The sequence below is a fragment of the Falco biarmicus genome, chromosome 4 (assembly GCF_023638135.1).
Source record: "Falco biarmicus isolate bFalBia1 chromosome 4, bFalBia1.pri, whole genome shotgun sequence".
In the NCBI taxonomy this organism is placed as follows: Eukaryota; Metazoa; Chordata; class Aves; order Falconiformes; family Falconidae; genus Falco; species Falco biarmicus.
The window spans coordinates 80,118,700-80,141,046 of NC_079291.1; the positions used below are offsets into that span (position 1 = coordinate 80,118,700).

The 22,347-nt window shown below is 43.6% G+C and overlaps 3 protein-coding genes across 4 annotated transcripts in view; 1 reads left to right on the forward strand and 2 right to left on the reverse strand.

The window, feature by feature from the left end:
- The window catches only part of TECPR1 (tectonin beta-propeller repeat containing 1), a 30,185-nt gene extending 27,839 nt beyond the window's left edge, over positions 1-2,346 (reverse strand). For both annotated transcript variants that reach the window (XM_056334152.1, XM_056334154.1), the window contains exon 1: positions 2,251-2,346. In XM_056334152.1, the coding sequence (XP_056190127.1) occupies positions 2,251-2,275 (25 nt within the window). In that variant the 5' untranslated portion in view covers positions 2,276-2,346. The remainder of the gene's footprint in view (positions 1-2,250) is intronic.
- On the forward strand, positions 1,350-16,393 carry BRI3 (brain protein I3). The gene is made up of 3 exons (XM_056334156.1): positions 1,350-1,783; positions 3,314-3,428; positions 16,011-16,393. The coding sequence occupies exons 1-3, from the start codon at positions 1,618-1,620 to the stop codon at positions 16,141-16,143; spliced, it is 414 nt and encodes a 137-aa protein (XP_056190131.1). The 5' UTR covers positions 1,350-1,617; the 3' UTR covers positions 16,144-16,393.
- Positions 16,394-17,565: 1,172 nt separating this feature from the next.
- BAIAP2L1 (BAR/IMD domain containing adaptor protein 2 like 1) overlaps positions 17,566-22,347 on the reverse strand; it is a 43,346-nt gene continuing 38,564 nt past the window's right edge. Inside the window, exons 13-14 of the mRNA XM_056334155.1 lie at positions 18,872-18,912; positions 17,566-18,332 (exon numbers count right to left, since the gene is read on the reverse strand). Coding sequence (XP_056190130.1) covers positions 18,257-18,332; positions 18,872-18,912 — 117 coding nt within the window. The 3' untranslated portion in view covers positions 17,566-18,256. The remainder of the gene's footprint in view (positions 18,333-18,871; positions 18,913-22,347) is intronic.

Sequence of the window (22,347 nt, forward strand, 5' to 3'; positions counted from 1 at the left end):
TCATGTGATAAAAGCTTTCCTCAGAGCAGGAGCGGTCTTTAAATGTCGCTGCAAACCAGGAGCGGTGCCCCTTCCAGATGAGTCAGGCACTGCAACCGGAGGGAGGGGACAGAAGGCGAGAGGGCAGTGATCCTCTCACCATCATGTGGTGCTGGCACTGGCTTGGAATGTGGGTCGTGTAATCTGCGTCCCTGTTTCCAAATTTGTTGATTTTAAGGCGAATTGTTTAATCGCATTCCTCTTTCCATGTTGCCCCCCCCCATTTATGGTGTGAAATGGGGCTAAACCTTCCCTAGTGCACGGGGCGCTATCGCGGGAGTCGCTCGGCGTTTGCTGTGGCGGTAGGGGCCGCGTTGGTACGTGTGGTGAAAGGCAAACCCGGGCGTATTTCAAACCCAAAAGAATTGGTGAACGGGACAGCTCAAGCGATGAGGGTATGGAGGGAAGAGGCCAGAGTTTTAACTGCAATAAAGACATGAAGACCCTTTCGGCCATGGGCCTGACCTGTCCGACCACTGAGCGATCCTGGATTTCCCAAAGGAGCTGAGCCTGGAAGCGCCGCTGGACCCGTTCCTTTAGTTTGCTGTGCAGGAGAAAGCAGCATCCCCCTTGCTTTCCCCTGCCTTTCTTTAGTGTTTTTCTAACTTCAGTATTTCTTTGAACCGTGTGAGTTTGCTTCTGCTTTTTCCTCAATCTCTCTTCAGAAGCTTTCCCTCTGCCCGACACTCCCGTCTGCGCCGCCCCCCCCGACGTCTCGCTCTCCCGTTGACACACAGCGCGGCTTTTCCCGGCGGGGACGTGGAACTTCGCAGAAGTCACTGCGGGGCGCAGCACCGTTTCCTGATGATTTTTGCCTTTTCCTGAGACCGCGGGTTCTGCGTACACGTCAACAGCCGCGCGGGATGTATGTACCTATGCACACCTGCACGCGCTCACACACGCGGTCACACGCCGACCCCCCCCAGCCCTCCCCCCTCCCGGCGCTCAGCTGGAGTCGTTTGGCTCCCGGATGGTTTGGAGCGGGTCCCGGCGTTGTCCTCCCAGGCGCGGCACCGGCAGCTCCCGCGCCCCTCTGCCGAGCTCGGGCGCTCCCCGGGCGGGGCTGCGCGGGGCCGTGCTCGCCCTGCTCGGGCCGCCGGCTTCCCGCGGGGCGATGCCCAGAAGGGTCTCTGAGCCCCGCCGCCGGCCCGGTTGCGAACAGCCCGGCAAGCTGGCGGCAGCAGCGGGAGGCGGCGGCCGAGCGGGGCGGGCGGCGCGGCCCCTTTAAGGCCGAGGGTTCCCGGCGCCTCCCGGCGGGCCGCCCCGCGCCGCTGGGGAGCGGCGTCACGTGGGGCGCAGTTGTGTGACCGGCCGCGCGCGCGGTGCGGGGCGCTGGGGGAGGGGCCGCCCGCGCGCTCAGCGGCCGCTCAGCCGCTTCCCGCCTCCGCCGGCCCCCTCGCGCCCGGCCCCGAATGCGCGGGGCGCCGCCGCCGGGGCGCTCGCGCCGCCGCTGAGCTCCGGCGCCCCCGGGCGGGGCGGAGGGCGGCGCCCGCCAAGTTGGGCGCGGAGGCGAGGGCGCCGCTTCCTCCTCGCCCTCCCGGCCGCGCTCGGCTCCGCGGGCAGCGCCGCCGCCCCAGCATGGACAGCAAGCCCCTGCTGCAGGAGCGGCCCCCCGCCTACAGCCCCGCCGCCCCGGGCGCGGGCTACGACTACGGGCAGAGCAACTACGGCGCCATCCCCGCCCCGCAGCCCGGCTTCCAGCCGCCCCCGCCCTACCCCTACCCGGCCGCCGCGGCCGCCGCAGGTGGGTCTGAGGCGGCGGGGGAGGGCCGGCCGGCCGCCCCGGGCGCGGCGGGCGGGGGAGGGCTTGTGCCCCCCGGCTCCCCTTCCCCGGGCCGGGGGGCGGCTCGGGGGGGCTCCCCCGCCGGGAGCGAGGGGGCGGGCGGCACCCGGGGGGCTGCAGGCCGCGGGGAAGGGCCTGCGTCGCGGCGGGGCTGCCTGTGGGGTCGAGGGGAGCGGAGAAGCCCCTACCCCCTCGCCTGAGGGGCTGCTGCCGCCGGTCTCTCGCCTAAAACCAGCGCGGGGGGCCCAGGTGTTCCCAAGCGCCACCTCCCCTTCCCCTCCTCCCCTCGGCGCCTTAGGTGTAACGGGGTTGTGGTTCACTACCCACTCCCCCCCGCCCCCCCCCCAAATACTGCCCCAGTTTGCACGCACTCCTGGGGTGCGGGGGTTTTCCGCCTCAGAATAGTGGCAAGGAGGCGCAGGACATACCCCGAGCTTGCCTTTTTCCTTGCATGCGCCTCACGGTTCTCTGGTTAATGTTGTTTTGTCCTGGTACGCTTCAGTAGTCTTGGAGAGACTTAGGCAGGTGAGTAGACGCGGTGCTTCTGTTAACTGGGTTAATGCTGACCTCCATCAAAGGAGGAGTTAGTCCCTCAAGAAAGACTGTAGAGTTAAGGGAATGCTTCAAAAGTTACAAAAAAATATGCAGCGAACCCAGACTCTAGTCATCAAGCATTGGGTTGAGTTTTGAGGCTGTAAATTGATTTCCTACTAATAACTTGGAGTTTATTTTCCTGTATTAAAAGTATTACTCATTACTTTTTAATTTTAAGTAGTAGTTTAATTTTAAGTAGTGAGGTTGCTGGGCTTTACAGATGAATAACTTGAAGCTGAAAATGGGCGAAATGTATCCTGACTGTACAATCGCACTGCATGCATCTAACCATCCCTTTTAAAATTTTTAATTTTTTTTTGTTTTAAAATTTTTCAGTGTTAATGCAGTAGTTAATGACTTGTCTTTTCTACCTACAGCTGTTAAAATGATACATTCGCTAGCCAACAACATGGGTTTCCTGAAAAGTTCTTGGCTTTTTTATTTCTATGCCATGCAGCCTGCTTCCTTTCCACTTGCTTCCTACCACTCCTACCTCTCTCTCCAGATAATAAACTTAGTATGTGAAAGTGAAGCTGGAAACCAGAGGAAGATTAGTTTTGTTTCAACTAGTTTGTCTGCTGGAGTGGGGCATACCTGGTACATAACATCCAGAAGTGAAAGTTGTGGTCACTGGTCATTCTCAAAGTTAATTAATAGCTCAGTGTCCTTTTTAGATGGTTAAATTGTGCTAGATACTTGGGTTTATGAAGTGGCTTTGCTGTTAGGTGTGCTGAGTAGTGTGTTCCAATGCTGATTTTGATAGAGCTTCCTAAAGTGCTCAATCAAGACTACATTTCTATTTATTTTTTGTGTGTTCTTTTTTTTTCCATGCTTTTTAATTATTACCATTGTTCTTTGTGCCTTATGTGTGGTGATTGAAGTTTTTTCTTATTTTAGGGTATGCTGTTCCTCCACCGACATCACAGCCAAACTATTCGAGCACGTACACCATTATTCAACAGCCTGCTACCACCACTTCTGTAGTAGTAGTTGGTGGCTGTCCTGCCTGCAGGTAAAATAGCTCTCCAGTTGTGAAATAAACTCAGTCTTGGGTTTTATTTTTTAAATTACAGGTCTCCATATATAGTTCCTTGGTTTTCAATTGTTTCTCTTGGTGTGTGTATTAGAAGTGGATTAATTGAAAAAGCACTAAAATTTAGCAGTGGAGTGCTTTAGGTTATGGCAGTATGAGCTTGTCCTAATGGGCTTGTGACAGCCACTATAATTAATATAATAGACCTTATATAAAAACATGAATCTGTTCTTTATGATGGAGGAAGATCTGGAAGTGGTATTTTTAATGAAAGGGCACTTCAGTAACAGATGTAAAGGGTCATTTCTTGGGGGAGAGGATGACAGGAAGTCCTTTCTGATGTGTTTATGTCTGGTGACAGTGAGTAGCATGATTTTATTGTGAAACTTTCTGTAATATTTGACCATAGTCATTTCTGGTTGTCTGGCGGTCCAGGCAGAAGGGCTTCCGCTGCTGTGGTGTCCCCCCCCCATGTTCCCAGCATCCCGACTATGCAAAGCCAGGCAGGGTGATTGGCAGTATTGGTTGAAAACATCAGTATCTTAAAGCTTTAAAAAGTCTTTCTTTTAAAGACCTCTTACTGCAGAAGAGCAGGGCGTTTAATAGATTTGATTCCAAGTGTTAATCTGATGAAGTGGTGAAAACCAGAAGTGGTCAGCTATTGGAGTTGCAACAAAAGAACAACTTCTCCCTCAGACATCAACAGCCATAGAAAAAGGGAAGGAGGCACTGTGTTTCCACATCAGTGCTGCAAGTCAGCTGTGTGCTCCCTTTCACTTCTCAGTTCTTCTCATCCTAGGATATTAACTAATGGGTGAGGGCAGCCAGATTGCTGCTGGTGTGCCTGGCCAGCTCTGACTCAAATGCAGAATCATCTCCTTTCTGTTAAAATGTATGGGAGTTACCCTTGTGGTGTCTTGCGAGGAGGCACACAATATTCTGCAAGTCCAAGCCCTCATCCGTTTCAAAACACATAGGAAATGGACTTGCTAGAATAGCTGACACAATAGCAGGTTTCAGCACCATGAATGTGATGGAGATTGTCACAGTGGCAGAGGCTGTCCCCCTTTTGGTTTTGTTAAGAGTTGGTGTTTGGGAGTCAGTACCTGTCTTCAAAGGTGGATTCAAATAAGCACTATGTTGTGGTGCTATGTAAAACCAGGTGCCTGCTGAAAGGCCACTAGTTAAGGCTGAAGAACTTGTTGTTAGACCTATTGATCTAGAAGATGTATGTTGTAGACAGCAAGAGAAAGTAAGCACTGACCTGTTCAGAGGATGTGGTAGATCCTGCCACCTGAGTAATTGCATTAAAGTGCTTACGCTTTAGCTCAACCAGAAGGCAGGAAAGATGTTATTGCTTGGTAAAAGGCAGGCAGTGTCTTTATACAGGCCTTCTGGCCCTAAACCCAACAAATCTCAAAATATTTTACTGTGGAAGTGGTCTTTGCAATAACTTAAGGTTGGCAGACTTTTGCTGCTATTCTTAGGAATTATGCCCCCCCCCCCCCCCCCCCCCAGTTACCCTAGGATGCTCTAGGAAACACCTTTGAAACAATCATTTGCAAGTATAACTTCAGCCAAATTTGGGAAAATGAGCAATCTTTTGTAAGGTGTTTTCTAAGTGACCTCACTTGCATAGTTTTATAAGTCATCAGACTTGCTCTGCTGCAGGTGCCCATCATGGACTCCTTCCTAAAGCAAAATACTGTCCAAAAAAACTTGTTTACTCTTGCATCCTCGGGTTTTGTTCTAGGCTGGGGGCGGGGGAAGAGTTGTGAGGAGAACTATGACATGTTGATTACTTGAGGCATAATACTGCACTGCTTAAATTGTAGGACTCTTCTCTGCACTTCTGAAATACTCTTGATCAGGGAATCCCAAGAATGAGTCACTGTATCTAGTGATGGTGTGTCATAGTCATCTTTGCGGTGTCACTATGTTTTTCCTTAATTATCTTTAGAGGAAGAGTGAAGTGTCAAGGAAGGAGGGGAGAATCTCAGGTTGCTTGTCTTTTGACTAGTTAAGGAACTGATAGTCTGGTACATCAAGAGAAAGGACAGGGAGGCTGGTTGGGAAGCACACATTAGAAATATTTGGGGGAACCTGAAGGGTCAGGGTTCATGGCCTGGAAGGTTACACTAGCTGCTCCTCTTAGAGGAAGATGTCACAATCCTCTTAGACTTCTCTAGACCTTAAACATAGTTCTAGTTTACTTCCTTGGCCTGGAAACCTATTTTATGAAGAATGCAACATGCAGCTACTCTGAATACAACACTGAACAGAAAAGTTGTTGAAAGGGCATTGATAAACATAAAAAGTTATTAGTGGCACATAAGAAACTTCCTTACTAAACTGCCAGGTCAGTTGCCGTGTTGCTCTTCTGATTTGATGCTGTGCATGATCGCTGGAGAAGTCACTGCTTCAGCTCATGAGGAAAAATCCTTGTTTGCGGCTGTGGAGTCATGTAACTGGTGGAGTAGGCTAAAGCCCATGGAGAGGATTTCTACCATCAGAAATACAAACTAGTCTTTTGCACTACGGCATGTATGAATGTTGCTTATTGAAATCAAACCCATTTCCAACTTAAAATATATGGTGTTGAGCAGAAATACCCAGTATTGGTCCGTTATTGGGGGAGGAGTCTGTTTTACTGCAGTCCCAAATGATCTTGGGATTAATAAGCTAGCCTAACTGGTTACAGTTGATCTTTAAGCTTGATTTATGGTATGAAGCCAGAAAAAGTACGAAGTATCTTCAGAGGTAGCCTCTCTACAAGCAGGTAGCATGCCCATGGTCACTATGTAATTGCATCTTTTTTCTTCTATCTCTGAAGTGTTGCTGCACCTGAGGGATGACTCTCCTGTCTTGCAGGCTGTACCTCTTGCTTAGAGTTGTGTATTAGTCAGATCATTCCTTATTCATCATTGGCCAGTGTTGCCTTCTAATTACAGACTTCAGTATTAATGTGCATTCCATCCTTCCTTGCATTATTAAAATATCTGGGGTGGTTGTAGTCTTGTTGTCTCGGTGTGAGTTCTTCTCCCAACCCTGATGTACAGAGAATTAAACTGAGTTGCAAAATCTTGTCAGCTTTACTGCTTGTAGTTGACATCTAAGGATTGGCCAAGTCCTGCTTTTCAACTATTTTATGCTCCCAAGTACAGATTGACTCATTACAGCCACGAACTTTAGAGATCCTGTCACGTAGTCTTAGCTTGGATAATGCAGCCTGGCTGCTTTTCTTGTGGTCACTTTCATTTTCTTTTTCTCAATCTTGTGTTGTTGGGTAGAAAAAATCTGCGAAGGAATGTTTACTTTCCTATTACTTAACAGAAGAAAGACTCCTTTAAAACTTGTGAAAACACTCTGTTGTTCTGATGTTTGCAAAAGCTGGTTCTTTCAAAATCTGGGACAGAGCCTGTGATGGGCCCTGCTGGTTTTTTATTGTCCTGTTCGACAAATAGTCAGTTCCTTGGAAGAAAGGGTGAGAGAAAGGACGTAACGCTGCTGCTTTGTGGTGGCTTTATCTTCTGACAATTACAAAATATCTGCTTGAGAAGTTTTATAGTGGGTCCCAAATTACAATACTGAAGCTTCTTCCAGGACTGGAAAATGATACAAGTTTGATTAAAGCTGTATTATTTTCACATCTCTTACAGCCTTCTCCATGCCACAGGTGTTTGGGTTTTTTTGTTGTTGTATTTGTTTGGTTTGGTGGTTGTTTTTTTTTTTTTCTCTGGCTGGTGGGGGTTTGGGGTGGGGTGTGTGTGTGTTGTGGGGGTTTTTTTGGGTTTGTTTTTTTTTTTTTACTTAGCTTGACAAAGTAGTGAGTTCACAGGTTTTGGTTGAAATTTTTTTTTTCTTCAATTAAGTGTCTGTCTTCTGAAAGAATGGACTCTGCGAAAATTGCATTTAGGTGATCAAGTTCTTCAAAATGTCAGTCTTCTGGTTTTCAGTTATTTCAATCCCAAGTGCTGGCGTGTGGTTTGATAAAAGTCCTTCAGGATATCAGTTTTTCTATAGTTATTTATAACAACTATATTTAAACTTTATGTAAATACTCATAATATAATTTCATAATATGTACTGGTTAAATATGCAAGGAATTAAAAAAAAACAACACACCACCTAGCTATTTGGAGAGCATATCTGATACACTGAGGAAAGCCTGCAGATTTTCAGTTTCTAACAGCAGGCTGACATGCTAGCGATCCTTTTGAATTTTGTGAGTGAAGCCAACTTTGAAGTACCTTTTCAAGAGTGCTGTAAAGAGGAATAGCTATAATACTGCAGCAGCTCCTGACACTGCTTTTTGTCATAAAATTCCCCCTGTGTTGGGAATTGGTGTAGCTCCCTTATACTACAGCACGCAGCTTTTTGTAAGCGTGTGCTATTCAGGCAGGCTGGGGCGTTCATCCCTGCTGCGCTGTAATTTGGTGGCTGGAGCAGTTAGGGCATGAAATTCAGCAACGACTTAGGCACGTGACTGCAAAGAAGAAAGCCTTGATATAGCAGACTTGAGCAGATGCCGAGTCTGCCATTTGGAATTACCGACTAGGATACCTGTAACGTTTTTATTTATTTTTTTTCCTCCTGCCTAACAGCAGAGACATGCAGCTGCTTAGCAGGAAGTCTGTTACCTAAGCCCAGCAGAGAGGAGGTGGTAAGCCTGTTAACAGGGTCCCAAGTGAGAACAGCATAGCTCTTGTTGCTTCTGAGGATTTTTGTTCTACTGGTCTGAACTGATTTGTGGACAACAATAAAAACAGATTTTTCTACTACAGGCGAGTTTAAGCCATGAATAAGATACAGCAGGAAGTATTCCCTGATGGGACTGTGTAAAAATTATAATCTGGTCCGAAATGCCCGGTCTGTCATAGGGACTGAGTTGATAGCATTTTTTTTTTTTTTTTATTGATGTCACCATTTATCTTGGTGTCTGTATTTTGATAATTAGGATTTATTTGTAGCATTGAGTTATTCTGGGTGTTTGGCTGTGTATGCAGATAAGCGAGGAAAAAACACACCAGATCTCAGTCTAGTTTGTCATGGATAGATTTCTGCCATCTACAGAGAATTTTAACTGGCATGCTTAGCCTCCTTTGTGAGCCTAGGCTGTTGGTGTGAAGCCATGAAGCTTGTCTCTTAATTAGTGTGTTCTCAGAACTGGAATTCAAGTCATGGTGCTACTGCATTAGAGAAGGCTGGTGATTTGTAGGCATTTCAAGAAAGACAACAGCTAGATACAGGCTGTTCCCACTGCCAGCATTTCTCTGGCTCTGCAGCCAGCCCTCTGTATAGGAAGTGGGGCCTAAAGCATAAGGAAGTTCAGATAAATCTGCAGATACTATGGTGTCTCTTACTGGGAGGTGACTTTTAAGGATAATTCCATTTACATATATGCACAGCTTGTGTTGAGGAGGGGAAGCCCACGGTGATGTATAGATCTGGGCTCCTTTCCGTGAATACTGTGGATCAGCAGCTGTTCAATATGCCTTCAGGCTGAGGCTAGAGGAGCTGGCACCTCTCTTTGTGGAAATTAAAACTGTAAACATCCCATGCGTACTCAGTAGTTGCATACATAATTGTCAATTCCTTTTCTTCTGCTGCTTGCAGGTAAAATTTAAACATGCTTAACCTAGCAGTTGCATTAGCTAGGACAGACATAAAGAAAAGCTGTCCATGTTTGTTTTAGTGTTCAGAATTTAGATTTAGCGTGCAGCCTCTGAAGTCCACGCTTGCTGCTGGTCTGATGTTTCCACTGAAACAGAGACCCAACCAACCCCAGTGGCAGGAGAGATGGGATACTGGTTTGAAAGATCCACTTGCTTGATCAGTGAGGGAGTATCTGTGTAGAAGACAGCAGCTGCCTTAAGTGCAGATTCTTTTCAGGTGTTGCAGGGCTTGTCATACAACTAAACTGTCTCCGATTACCTGGGATAACCCTTTGACTTTTATTTGTAAGGGATGAAAAATGCTGACCAGCACACATTTAAATACTGTGATGTAGTGTTAAGTCTAAAAACGCATGTGTTAAATTGTACTGGTGCTGTGTGTGCAGATCTTGCTATTGGCCCTCTGATCCTAAGCATATGACTTAAGATATTGATGTTTTTAAGACTTATTTTGAAGAAGGAGGTTATCTGAAAAGTAATTTGGTTTTAAATACTTGTTGGTGGGAATAATTGACCTTACTTTATGGAGCTGGCAGCTGCAGTTATAGCTTAAATCCAAGACGCTGCTTGCAGTATAAATAAAACTTTGCACTTTATTTTTAGATTGGGAGTGGTGCAGTTATAATCAGCTTTTATGTGGTTTATGCTGTAGAACAAAATTTGTTTGGTTACATTAGTGAATCTACAGTTTGAATATGGAGTCTCTAATTACTCTGCAGCTCAGGTAAGATACACAAGCAAAACCTAAAATATTCATAGTCTGCCTTATAAATGTTTTTTTCCTCCTTTTAAATTTAGTAACTGGCTAAGCAGTGATTGGATAAGTGTTCCATCTAAAATTAGGTGGTGACACAAATCAACAGAAGCCAGAAAGTGTTTGTGTAGTTAATGCTGTCGTAGTAATTGCAGGGCTATAGATGTGACGGGAGCTGGCCCTGAAGTAACAGGTATGTTGTGGTGGAGGTCAGGCAGATATGGCTCTGATAGGCTTCCCAAATGGGTGTCACTTGTCGGTGACTTGGCCTGCTGCTGGCTGCACTGCCCCTGGTCTTCCTCTGCTGCTGCCCCAGCACTGCTCCCTGTGGCTTGCCTTGTTCCGCACTGGTCCTTTTCTGTAGGTCCGGTGTTGCATACAGATGGCCATTATTTTTTTTAATTATTATTTTTTTTAATTGGCATTCTGCATTACCACAGAACACTTCGTGAATAACTCTGTTGAGGGGGAAAGGAGTTTAAAATAAATTCTGTTTAAAGTGTCAGGGACATCTACTGACCAATAGACTTGGGCCTTGCAAGCTGATTAGGAGGGTTGATTGTAATGGCTCTGACAGCAGTCATCTATGCTTGGGTTTGCAGCTGCTCGGGGATGACCAGAAGTACCCTGATTGATCCCTCTCTACTGTTTAATTAGTGTGTTTATTCTTTAAGGTCAGATCAAAATTAGGCTGCTTATACTCTTAACTAAACACACTGGCTTACTTGTCACAAAGGTATACTTCAGGGCAGGAACTGAGTATGGAATTCATAGGAGAGAAGGAGAAGATTTAAAAACATTAACAAAGCATGAGTTGAATGCCTGCAGGAGAGGAATGCTCAATGTGTGTGACTGGAAAAGATGCCATTGGTGTAATAGCTAACCAAGGCAGGAAATACAATAGCCTTAACGTGATGTGTGCCGCACTTGGTATGCATTTCCCAAAGTAATGTTATTTTTGGTGTCACTGAAATGCCTGGAAAAGGGACTGCCTCTCTTGGATGGATCTGTAGTACTGAAAACTACCTAAATCTTCTGTTACTCAGAAACATGTAGATTGTGTCTGAGCCAGCCTCTCGGTACATACCGTATGTTACTGGGTTAACCTGTGGAGGCAGAAAATGGAGAGGCCTCACCTCCTGAGCTGCTTCTGCTGATTTTTATTTGGTCTGAGGGTGCTCAGCATTTCATGCGTTTCCACAAGTACAAATTGCCATATTCAGCTTCTGCATCTAGGCTTGCCGGTTTGGGTTGAGCACTAGTGTCCTTTCTGTCACTGTGTCTAACCAGTCTGGTGCTCTAAACAGTTTTGAATCGCTTTGTATTTCAGACCTATTAGCAGATGCTTCCCAGGGGATGGCACTTCTAGTAGCACATCTTTTCCCCAGTGAATGAAGTCGACAGCCTTGTTTACTGATTTGTTTCTTTAATTGCAGTCTTAATTTTGAGGGTTGCTTGCAATGTGATATTACAGTTCTAATGTCCACATGTGCCCTCGGCAAAGAGGTTGTACAGCAAAGAAATGATGCTGAAGCCTTAAGCCATGTTACACAACACCCCCCTCAAACACAGTAATATGCTCAGGTAGGACAACTAGTTGGAAATCTCTGGAAGCAAGGGTTAACATGAGGCTCTTCAACTCTGTTTTAAAAGTCAGTCTTGATGTAAGCATCTCTGCTTGTGTTAGTACGCTCTGAACTTGGCCAAGCAAGCAGAATTTGATGTTTCCCGGTATGGGCTAATGGTGTAACGACTGGTTTGGGATTAGGATGTGAAAGCTGGGTAGCAAGGGTAAATTGATAGGAGCTACATTTTCTTTATTTTTCTTTCCTTTTGACTCTCATTAATTCACATACTGGTTTGTTTGTTTGTTTTTTTTAAAATGCGGACCAGGCTGTATGCAGTGGTCTGTATGAAGTATTCATAATCCAGAGTATATGGGGGAAAATTACTTCACAATACGCCCCTGGATGATATTTGCCTCTTTTCTAGTAGTGGCAGTGACTGCTGTTTTGTTCATAATTTTTTCAGTAACTCCTTCTGTATTTCTTTCCATGGCAGTACTATTCCCTCTGACTGTTTTCCGCATCAGTATTTCACTTTGGGGAATGCTCTGTGGTGAGAGGGAAGGGGAAGCAGGCAGTGCTCCGATGGGCTGATGAGAGTCCTGGGCTAAAGTTCTTTGTAGCAGAAGACTAGACACTGACTAAAAAGAAATATTAACCAAGCTGAGCAAATCTAGCACCTGTAGTTTCTCTGAGTGCTGCTTGCTGAGGTGGTGCAGGGCAAGTACTGTGAGTCAGTGACTAACGCACCAAGACAAGGGTGAGTTTCTGCTTTGCAGCAGAAATGGCCTGGCTTCTTCTTGTCTGCTGGCACATGGTGTCATTTTTGTCAGCACTTTTGCTGTAGAGGTAGAAATGCATTGCATGCCAGGTGGGGGGTACGTGATGCCTTTCTCTCTGATCCTCGTACACCCACTGGACATAGCTGTCATCAGGTCAGCAGAAGTGTAAAGGCAAGTTGACAGCGCACAGAACTGCTTGTTGTGCCCACAAGAAACACTCGCAGTATCAGCTGGGCAGATGCAGGCGTTGCCAAACCTGACCTACAGGAGAGAGCTCTGGGAAACTGCATCACAATCGGCAGCGCTGTTTCCAAGAAACTTGCTCTTGCTGCTGCTGAGTGTGGCTGTAGTTGGTGGGTCAGTATTGGAACTTGGAGTAGAAATACCAGAAATGAAAGTGGGATTCTGTGTGTGAAGTCCATCCATTCTGTAAGTCGGCAACTCATTGCAGCAAGAATAATTTGAATCAAATGCAAAACCCCCATAGGTAAGCTGGACCAGTGGTCTGGTATGGCACTCTGTCTGTTGGAGTCTCATCGATGGGACTGTCATATCCTTTTGGAGATATAAAGAAATCTATCTATAAAGTTCCATTGTTACCTCATGCTTGGTTCCTTAAACATCACTTTTGCTTCAGTTGGAGAGGAAGATATTACTGATACCACAACTACTGTACAAAGTACTCGGTAGGTGTTAGGCTTTTTTAGTACTTTTAATACTAACAATATTATCTGTGGGTGACACACCAGAACCATTGTGCTTTAGAGCATGTGCTGACTGCATCAGTGCGCTGAATATGGCAGCTCCATCTGGAGAAAGGTGGTTTTATCAATTTGGGCAGCACCAGGGATACCTTTAAAGTTTTATTTTAGGCCAGCGTTGATATCTGGATTTGTGATTTGGTGATACAGGTATGGGAATAGGAGCTAAAAGGTATTGGAGAGAGAGGTGAAACTTTTTCCATGTTTGAGGAGGCTTTCCTGAAGTCCTTTGGAGCCATGGGAGAAAAAAGGAGGTACCTGCGCCACTGAAACTAACTCTGCAAAATTTGTTCCAGCTCTGGGAAAAATGGTTGGATCCAAAGTCCTGGAGAGTTTGTCACAAAAGCAGAACACTGCTGCAGAGCTCATCTTACTGTTCTTATCTCTCTGGACACACAGCTGTCGGTGTTCAAGAGTATTCTTACATTGTTATGGCAAAATAAAGTACTTGCACTGACAGGTGGAACTCTGATAGTGCGCGTGCCGGACTTGCAAGGAACAGGGGGGTGATGTTACACCGAGTGCGTAAGGAGTAGCCACAAAGAACAGCATAGGCTACAAAAGTCTGAGCTCCGGGACACTTGTGTGCTGAGACTAGGGTCTGTACGATGACTTGAACATTAGTCTGCATCTTTTAACTTGTCGTCTTAAAGGAATGTTATTTGAGGATATGAGATCATAAAACTACTCCTGGGATCAACTGTACCGTGACAATACCTTTATACCAAATATAAAGTCAACTTCTATTAACAAGAACTTTGTAAACAGAATAAAGTAAGTTCGTCAAAGGGAGGGGACTGCTGTTGAACGCTTGAGCTGAGCATGAAGTTGCACCAGCAGCAGAGTATTAAGAGCACTTTGAAAAGCCTTTGGGTTGTTGTGATGGCTGCGGGGAAGGGGAATGGTTCTTAAGTTTAATCAAGTTGTAATGTTTTAGCCAGCTGCAGTAAGGAAATGGTCTCTGAGTCTGCGTCTTCCTTCACTCTATTTATGTGCAGAATAGATTGTCTGTGAACTGCTTTGTAGGGAAACAAGAACTTGTTGGCCTTGGCACCTTGCTTGTAGCATGTATTTCAAGGTCACTTAGCTCTGTTTTTGTTGACTTTCGCTGTACCAGGGACTTAAGAGGAGACATCTTGTTCAAGTGTTTTGCTAAACCCCAAATTCTGACTGTTTAGTATAGCTGCTCAAACATCTTAAGTCTGAATACTCAGGCTGGCTTTACTGTCCATCTTCATTTTTGGGGATGTTTAGACACAGCAGTTCAGAAAAGTTGGGGAGTGAAATTTGGGTAAATTTCTGCTCGCACAACTCTGCTGAAACACTTTTCCACATAGGGTGGTCATTCAGCTGGGACTCAGCTGGAGCCAGATGACATCAATAGCAGATTCTCCTGCAGTTCTAAAGGGACATCAGTTTTTGGAAGTGGAAACTGGGAACACCACTGAAGGTTATTTCAATAGCGATGTGTGTTTGGCCTTTGGCCTTTTCTAGCTACCAGAAATAAACTTGTTAAACAGCTTAGACAGTAGTGCTGCACCTCTGAGCTGTTTCAGTGACTTAGGAGTCTGAATGTGAGTAGTTGGCATAGTGCTCTGCACAGTTACTTATATTGGCACCTTCCACAGCAAAGTGCTGAAATTTAAAGTATTCTTTCACTGTAAATGTACAGTTGTAAGTTTTAAAGTCCTCCTTATCCTGCGAAATTGGTCAGAGCCCTAAATACTCGGTGCACTTAGCCCTCTGCATGTTAATTATTGACTTGTGCTCTCTGAAGAAAGGTATGCCAGCACATCTGAGAGAATGTGCTGGCAACTGCAGGAACCAAGCCTTGCCGAGTTGTGTATGAATTTGAAGTAACAAACTGAAACAAGCCTGTTTGCATCTCACTGTCTGCAGGGATTTTAACTTGCTTAGTGAAAGCGTGAGCTGGATGTTTCACCAGAAACCTTTAACTAGGGTTACACAATATTCTGCCCATTCAAACCTTTCTCTTAGGAAGAAACTGAGAAAAAACACCAAATCATCAGATCAAAACATTCAGAAAACAAGGGTTAATTTTTCTGAGAGCTCTAGTGCACATACACCGTGGGAGACTTGAGGTTGAACGGACTGAGAGGGTTCACCCCAGGATAACGGTGGAAACTAGGCAGGCAAAGCATATGAGGCAAGTATGGCTGCTGCCTGTTGTGAAAGACCTAAAAAGCTGAGAAATGGAGTTGTTTGGTGTGCAATGACCAGTGTAACAACACTGGTACGGTTAAATCTTTAGCACTGTATTGTTCCAGAAGACTCAGTAAATTATTTTAAAAGCAGTCTTCCATTTTTATGAGAGTAAACTTCAGTGGCGCTAAGGTTTAGTTCTAGAAAAATGTATCTTTACCAATACGCAAAAACCTGACCCCAGGAAGGGCTAGCAAGGAACAAAGTTGGCTACTTGCTTACAGTCTCTGTCCTAAATGTGTGGTCTTTTATACCTCGCAAGGTTGGTTGAGCTAGGATGCAAGAATCCAGGAGAAAAGCTGTGACTTTCGGATTCTTTAGGGAGCAGAGATGGCTCTAGAGGCGCAGGCTTTCATGTTGAAGCTTTCTGAAGTGCAAGTGTGTGATGCTTGGTGTACCTGCATTAACCAGTGTTGGGAGTTGACAGAGCAGCTCAGAGCTGTGGTGGCTGTTTTGATCTAAGTACCAGTTGTGAACTGCAGTGATGGAGAAATAGTTGCTGCCTAGGACGAAACAGCTAGTTTGAATTAAATCTTTTAGGCTTCTTATCTACAGTCTGATCACCTCCAACTTTCCTGGTTTTTTTGTTTGTTTTTAAGTGTTACGATTCAAAACCTTCTGCTGCAAGCTATGAAAAGAAGGGCCTTTTAAAGGGGGGAAAAAAAAAAGCAAACCCAAAACATCTTTGTACTTTTATCTTGCTGTATAAAATGGTGGGTTTTTTAGTGACTGCCAGATCAAAGTGGTAACTTCGGGGTGAACCTGGATGTCCTTGACTGAGTCTGTTTTCTGTTTTTACAGGGTTGGCGTGTTGGAGGACACCTTCACCTGTCTTGGTGTTTTGTGTGCCATTGTATTCTTTCCAATTGGGATTCTGTTCTGTCTTGCACTGAGGCAGAGAAGATGCCCTAATTGTGGGGCAGCTTTTGGCTAAGGGGATGAACGTGGATGTGCTTATGGAAGCTACAACTGTTAGCATACTCTTTCTAATGTAAATGTCATGTACAATCATTTTATTTGCTTCAGACCTGTTTTGTAAAGTGTGAAGAAATTTAGTCTCTTGCATGTAATTTAATCTTTTATGAGCATGTGCATTGCAAAACATGAAAACCCAACTTGTTTTCCATGTTTAGTGGCACCTGTTGAAAACTAAATAAAACTGCTTTTCCTTTTGCAATCCTCAACTTGTGGCTGGATTATTAAGTATGTGACTAATGTGTATGATAACATGCAGTCTGAAAGTAGAGTTACTACAAAGGAGGAGAAATATTTGCCAGAATCCTTGTGATTAGAAAAAAAATACGTGGTTTAGGGCTGTACTTGTTTAACATCTGATGTGCTTATTGAGGAAAGTGTTACAAGTGCCGTGTGTGCTACCGGTGTGCTAATGGACCCTCTGCCTTCTGAAGGCACTAGTAGTAACAAACAATAATAAAAAGTGAGCCTTACTTTAATTAGTGAAGGTTTCGCTTATATAGGGACACCTGTGACCTCCAAGGGCTGCAGCAGGGCACTCTGCTTGGGGCAGGTCATATGTGGCAGTGCCACAGCCTCTGTTTCCAGAGCAAAGATTTTTGCATTTCAGACTAACTTAATTCTGACATGGAATTAGTGAAAGGTTATACAGTCCACCTTGACTTACCCCTAATATGCTTTAGAAAATGGGGTCAGGTATAAGTTTCTGAAAAGTTGGTGTTTCAAAATGGAATAATGCATATTTATGCAAAGTTTCATAGCAAATGAAGCGTCCTCAGCCTTGAATGTGAAAGGGCAGTGTGAGAGGAGGCAGAATGAGTGGACTCTACCTCTGCTGCCATCATACGCTCATATACTATTTTTTGATATTAAGTAACTGAAAGGCATTTCACATGACTGGATTTCACTGTTTATGGTGGTAGAAGCAGGCACAGCAAAATGAATTCTCCATGGGAGGCTGTAGGAAGCATGGACATACATAAAGTAGAATGATTTAGAATAAGGATTAATCACTGGCAGCAGTCACAATACAGGCTTCGTGCAGCAGGTGGGAAGCACCACCTAACCCGTATGGTGGTAAAGCAAAGCACCCACCGCTGGTGCGGAGTGAGGGCTCAGTGTCTAACATTCTAGGCCAGTTGCTGAGATGGTTCCTGTAGGAGATGTCTTCCAGACAAGCTAGCTCCACCGGAGGTAACAAACTGCAACTCTGCTTGTGACTGAAGTTAAAAGCTGTATTTCACTTAACTGTTACTACACTGTGACAGCATTTATGCCAGTGCTAGGCTCCTTAATTAAAAATTCTCAAGCTTAATCTGTTTTGCTTTTGTGAAAAGTTGCAGTAATGGAGTAACTTCAAAGGCAGCTGTTTATATTGGCATTTGAGAAAAAATCATGGCACTTTTATTACGACTTTTTATAAGACTAAAGTTTGACAACATGTTTTAAAGAAAAGATGATCATTGAAGAATGTGTTGACAGTACAACATTAGACTTAACATGGGTTTATGTTAACGCTTGAAAATTTGTATCTGAACATTAAGCAAAGCATTACAAATTGTCTATTCTTAAAGGATAAATATTTATTTATAACCTAGGGTGTATATCTTAAAATAATGTAAAATCACTTTATACAGGCAATTCTCTATTCTGGAATAAAGCAGTTGTTACATTGTTCTGTTTGGGAAAAAAAAAATCTTTTTCTTAAGTGACATATGCAGGCTTATATTCTAGAACTTACCCTTGCAGTTTCCAAATAATAAATGCCAAAGATTCAGATCTGTGAGCTGTTAGTTACACTGACTTACTAGAGTATCCAAACTGTCTCCAGTATTTTCACAATTCCTACTACAAAAAAGGCATACTGTGAAATCAAGCCAAAGTGCTCAAACATTAGCCCAAAGCAATTACCTCATTACAAGTTTTAAAAAAAAAGAGCAGAAATCTATTCCAGTATGCTTCTATTGTACAGTAATTACATTTTAAATAATTTTTTAGAACAAGTTTAGATAGTAATTGTCTGTCATTACTGAAAATGGTGTTTATAAGGAGGAAGGACATATGTATGTTATTCATCGAATAATTGGTGCTGATCTGTCATTTGTTACTGTTGGTCTGAGTTTCACAGTTGCAAAAGGATTTTCTCCACTGAAAAGAAATGCATAAAGTTACTAGAAGGCTTGCTGCAACACACAACCAAATTTAAGCCATGCAGTTTCTTCATCCAAGTTGTTAGAAGACTAAGTTATGGTTTTAGACTGTAGGATTCTGTGCAACTCTTGGTGTAACTCAATTTTTCAAACAAGCTTCATATGAAAACTCACTTTGCAGTGATTCAAAATTTGGAAAATCAATGCCCAGCTACATCTGGACATTTTTTAAACAGCTCCCACGTTTCAAAGATTTTTGTTTTTAACCCTCAAAGACATAGTTTAAGTCCTGCTTCCTGTCAAACTACTGGAAAAACAATTATTTTTCTGAGAAGGGCCTATGCCTTGTATTGTGCTTGATGCCACTCTTGAGAGAAGTGCAACCAATTTTAGCTGTGTTTTACCAATGCCTAGGAAAGGTTGCACAGTAATTTGGGAAGAACATCCTTACTTCCCCTCACAATCAATACAATAATACAAGCCCATATAAAAAATAACGTAACTACATTAGTATAAAAGCTTTTAAAAAAAAATTACCTTAGAAAAGGTGGTTTTATAATGCCATTCATATCAGGTTTCTGTAAAAGAAAAAGAAAACATTTACACAGATTTACAAAAACATGCTACAGGTGATTTTGCTATCCTGCTAAGGAAAACGGCATACCATTCAAGCAGGCTAAAATATTTAGCCATTTAGGATAATTATTGTGTAGTTCAGTTAAGCTGTGGAGGGTAGAATTCTCTCAGAACATAAAATTGCAAAGTTAAAAAAAAATGGTGTTAGCATTAACTGGTTGTGGCTTTTTGGCGGTGTCCACCGCCCCCTCAACTCCCCCAGGTTTAAGATCAGTGATCACCTGAGGTCTGGCTGGGCATTTCACACCTTAACATAGCAAATGAAGTGTCACCGCAACAGCCATCAACCAAAAGAAAGAGGACAGAGCTACTTGCAGCACAAATACACCATACTGTTTCTATAGCATAATTTGTAAACCGCTAGTTGTCACAGCGTAATGCCAAAACTAGGCTTGGATCAGATCCTACCGAGTGAACACAGCCAGTGTATCTTCATGTAACTGTAAAGTCCTGCCGGTAAAGGCAGCAGCCAGCACAACGACACTGAAATACCAGAAGCCTGAAGTGAGGGCACATTTCTGATACAGAGGGTGCTGTGGATTTGGATTTGTTTGGTTGGTTTTTGGTTTTTTATACAAGCTTACTGTGTTTAGCTATTGTTGATTTACAAAGTACAAGTTCAGGTATCTCCTGTGACTTTTGTGAGTAGTGGTGGTGAGTAAAGAAAGCAGGCAAACAGCTGATGGCACATACATATATGATTGGTGTTTGTATGGCAGTGATACAAAAGGAGGAGTTTGCATAGCTGTTGCTGGTGTTTCATTGTAACGAAGCTGTCATGTGTAGGTGTACAATCTGAACAAAGACTTGGTTTCGTAGCTACAGTTTGCACAGGACTTCTGTGACGAAACGTTACTTCGTTCTTGTGAAGTTAGAGTAACCCAAAAGATGGCAGTGTCGCTCTGCTACACTGCTACTACGGGATGCAGTGTTTCACGGGGGTAACCCTTCCCAAGCCTTTTGTGCTACATGGAAGTTTAGGCAAATAGTTAATTTCTGCTTTTTTTCCCCCCTCTAACTTTTCGTAGTAATACCGGATGACATATTTTAAACGGCAAACTAATTGTTGCTTCTAATAGATGTCAGATAAAGTTCAAAGTGAAAATTTGAATATATTCCTGCATGTAGAAGCAAGAATATGCAAGTCAGCCTTTGTATAGCAGCTTGACTTGTACTAATCATTCACTCTATACGGCTGTTTTGTTTTTAATACTTAAAATTTCACTGCTGAACAAAGGGGCCTGTAAGCCTTTCCTATTCAGGTACACCATCTACTGTACCAGTTGTTCCTAGCTACCGTGTTCGTGATACTGTGATGCAGGTGAAGAAATCTGCTTATTTAGGACCTCATTCAGCCGGGTTCTTAAGGCTGTGCTTGACTTGTGATTCCAATGAAATTACTGGGGTACATCAGTTGTAAATACACTTAGACCTTAGAATTAGGCCTAATGAACCCTTAAAATTAATTAGAATGAACAAATGCCTGGATTACATGCATCTTACTGAACCCCAACCCTCAAAGCGCCATCAACTACTAAATCTTTTTTAGTTGATAAGTTCTGCATAGTACTGTCCTACATAACACAGCATGAACAACTTAACTTGCAAGAACCATTCCTCATTTTTCCTTCTTGAAATCCTGAGCTATTTTTTCTGTGTATTCTGAAACAAAAATAATATGCCCCAATGAATCATTTCCTGCTTCTGCATAAACCACACTGTAAGCATACTGTTTTTAGGTGTATGTAAATTCTGTATGAGTCTACAAACCAGCCTGGTATGATCTTGAGCTCATTTCCAAAGCCTTGTGGTGGTGTGGGGATTGGTGACTTGCACAGAAGCGGGAAAGACAAGGAAGCTCTGCAACTTTCCAAAAGAACAAAAGTAAACGGTGACTTTGGAGCGAAACACTGGGGTGCAAGTGCAGCGACTCTCCTCTACAGCTCTCTCCCTTATTTTGTATGGTAACAGGTAAGAATAATCACGGGGTCACAGTAAAAAGGTAGCTGCTATGAATTATTAGGTACCTCAACAAGAGGAGTCATGATTTTATATTCCAGAATTCCTAATTTATTTTTTTCATCTTCCTTTTCCCAGTGGAAATTTAGAATCTTAAAAGACATTTGTTTTCCACTCCTAAGAGGCTTCCATTCTGCCCTCCAAAGAGAGTATGTACTGTTCTAACTAGAATTCTGGCCTTGGCTGTCAACTCCCTAGACTAGATCTGCCATTCCTCTTGGTTTTCAGTTCAACAAGGACATCTGTCCACAAGCCTTAAGTTTATTCCTAACCCCCCTGAACTAATGCCACAGGACAAAAAAAACAACCCTTAAGGTGACTGCTCTTGAGAACCGGCTGTGGACAGTTACCACACTAGAGACAGCAGCATAGTGCAGTGATTCTGACAGAATGAATGGATGCAATAATTTCTAAACTATACTCAGTCACCTTTTACTTGTCCCAGGGCAAAGAACTCACTGTACTGCTTGCTTGGCAACTTCCACAGGCTGATACATCTTTTAACTATTGCAAACATTATTACATTTGAAGGACATGTCGGTCCCATAGGACTCAACAGCTAACCGTACAGTAAGTGAACCAGTGTTAAGTCTGACATTACATCATTGTTAAGACTCATTGCTTCTTTATCCAAAAATGAAAATCACAAATGTGTCAAAATATAGATGCTCGTTTTCATAATCATTTTAGAAGTTCCCAGACATGCAGTTTGAAAAAGTGACTGAACGCTAAAATTTAGATGTTATTTCTTGATACTGATTTCATGCATTGGAAAAGCTTTATTCCTCATAGAGAAACATTGTGCTAGAAACACATCACTGCACACATTACACACAACAAGGTTCATCACCAATAAATAAAACCACTTACTTGAACAGAGCATATTTGAATTCACATTGAAGTATATATATGCTAATATTAGACTCTTCTGACAAAAAAAAAAAGAGATCTAATCTTTTAATAGGAGTATTCAGAGGGGGATAAAAATATCCCAAACCATTACTAGTCAGTCTAGTCTAAACGGGGTGAGATCTGTGACTGAGAGGAGAGCTTCACCAGGTCGCAGGACTTGTGAAAGCAACTTTCATCCTTTTTGTTACGGAAGACTTTGCTCCGCTTCTAGTTTTTCATGCATTTTAAGGAATGCAGATTTTTCTGTAATGGGAAGCAGTAGCCCTTTTCCCCCTCCCTGCCAGGGAAAAGATGCTTTGTTTCAATTTCTGCATCTGCAAGAGACATTTTGGCAATAGAGGAGGCGTCTCTTGTGTTGTACCTGTAGCTGCTCTTCTGAAATAGCTGTAGAGTGGCTTTACAATGCCAAGTACAGCTGCAGGGAACATTTCTGAAAGGACTGTATA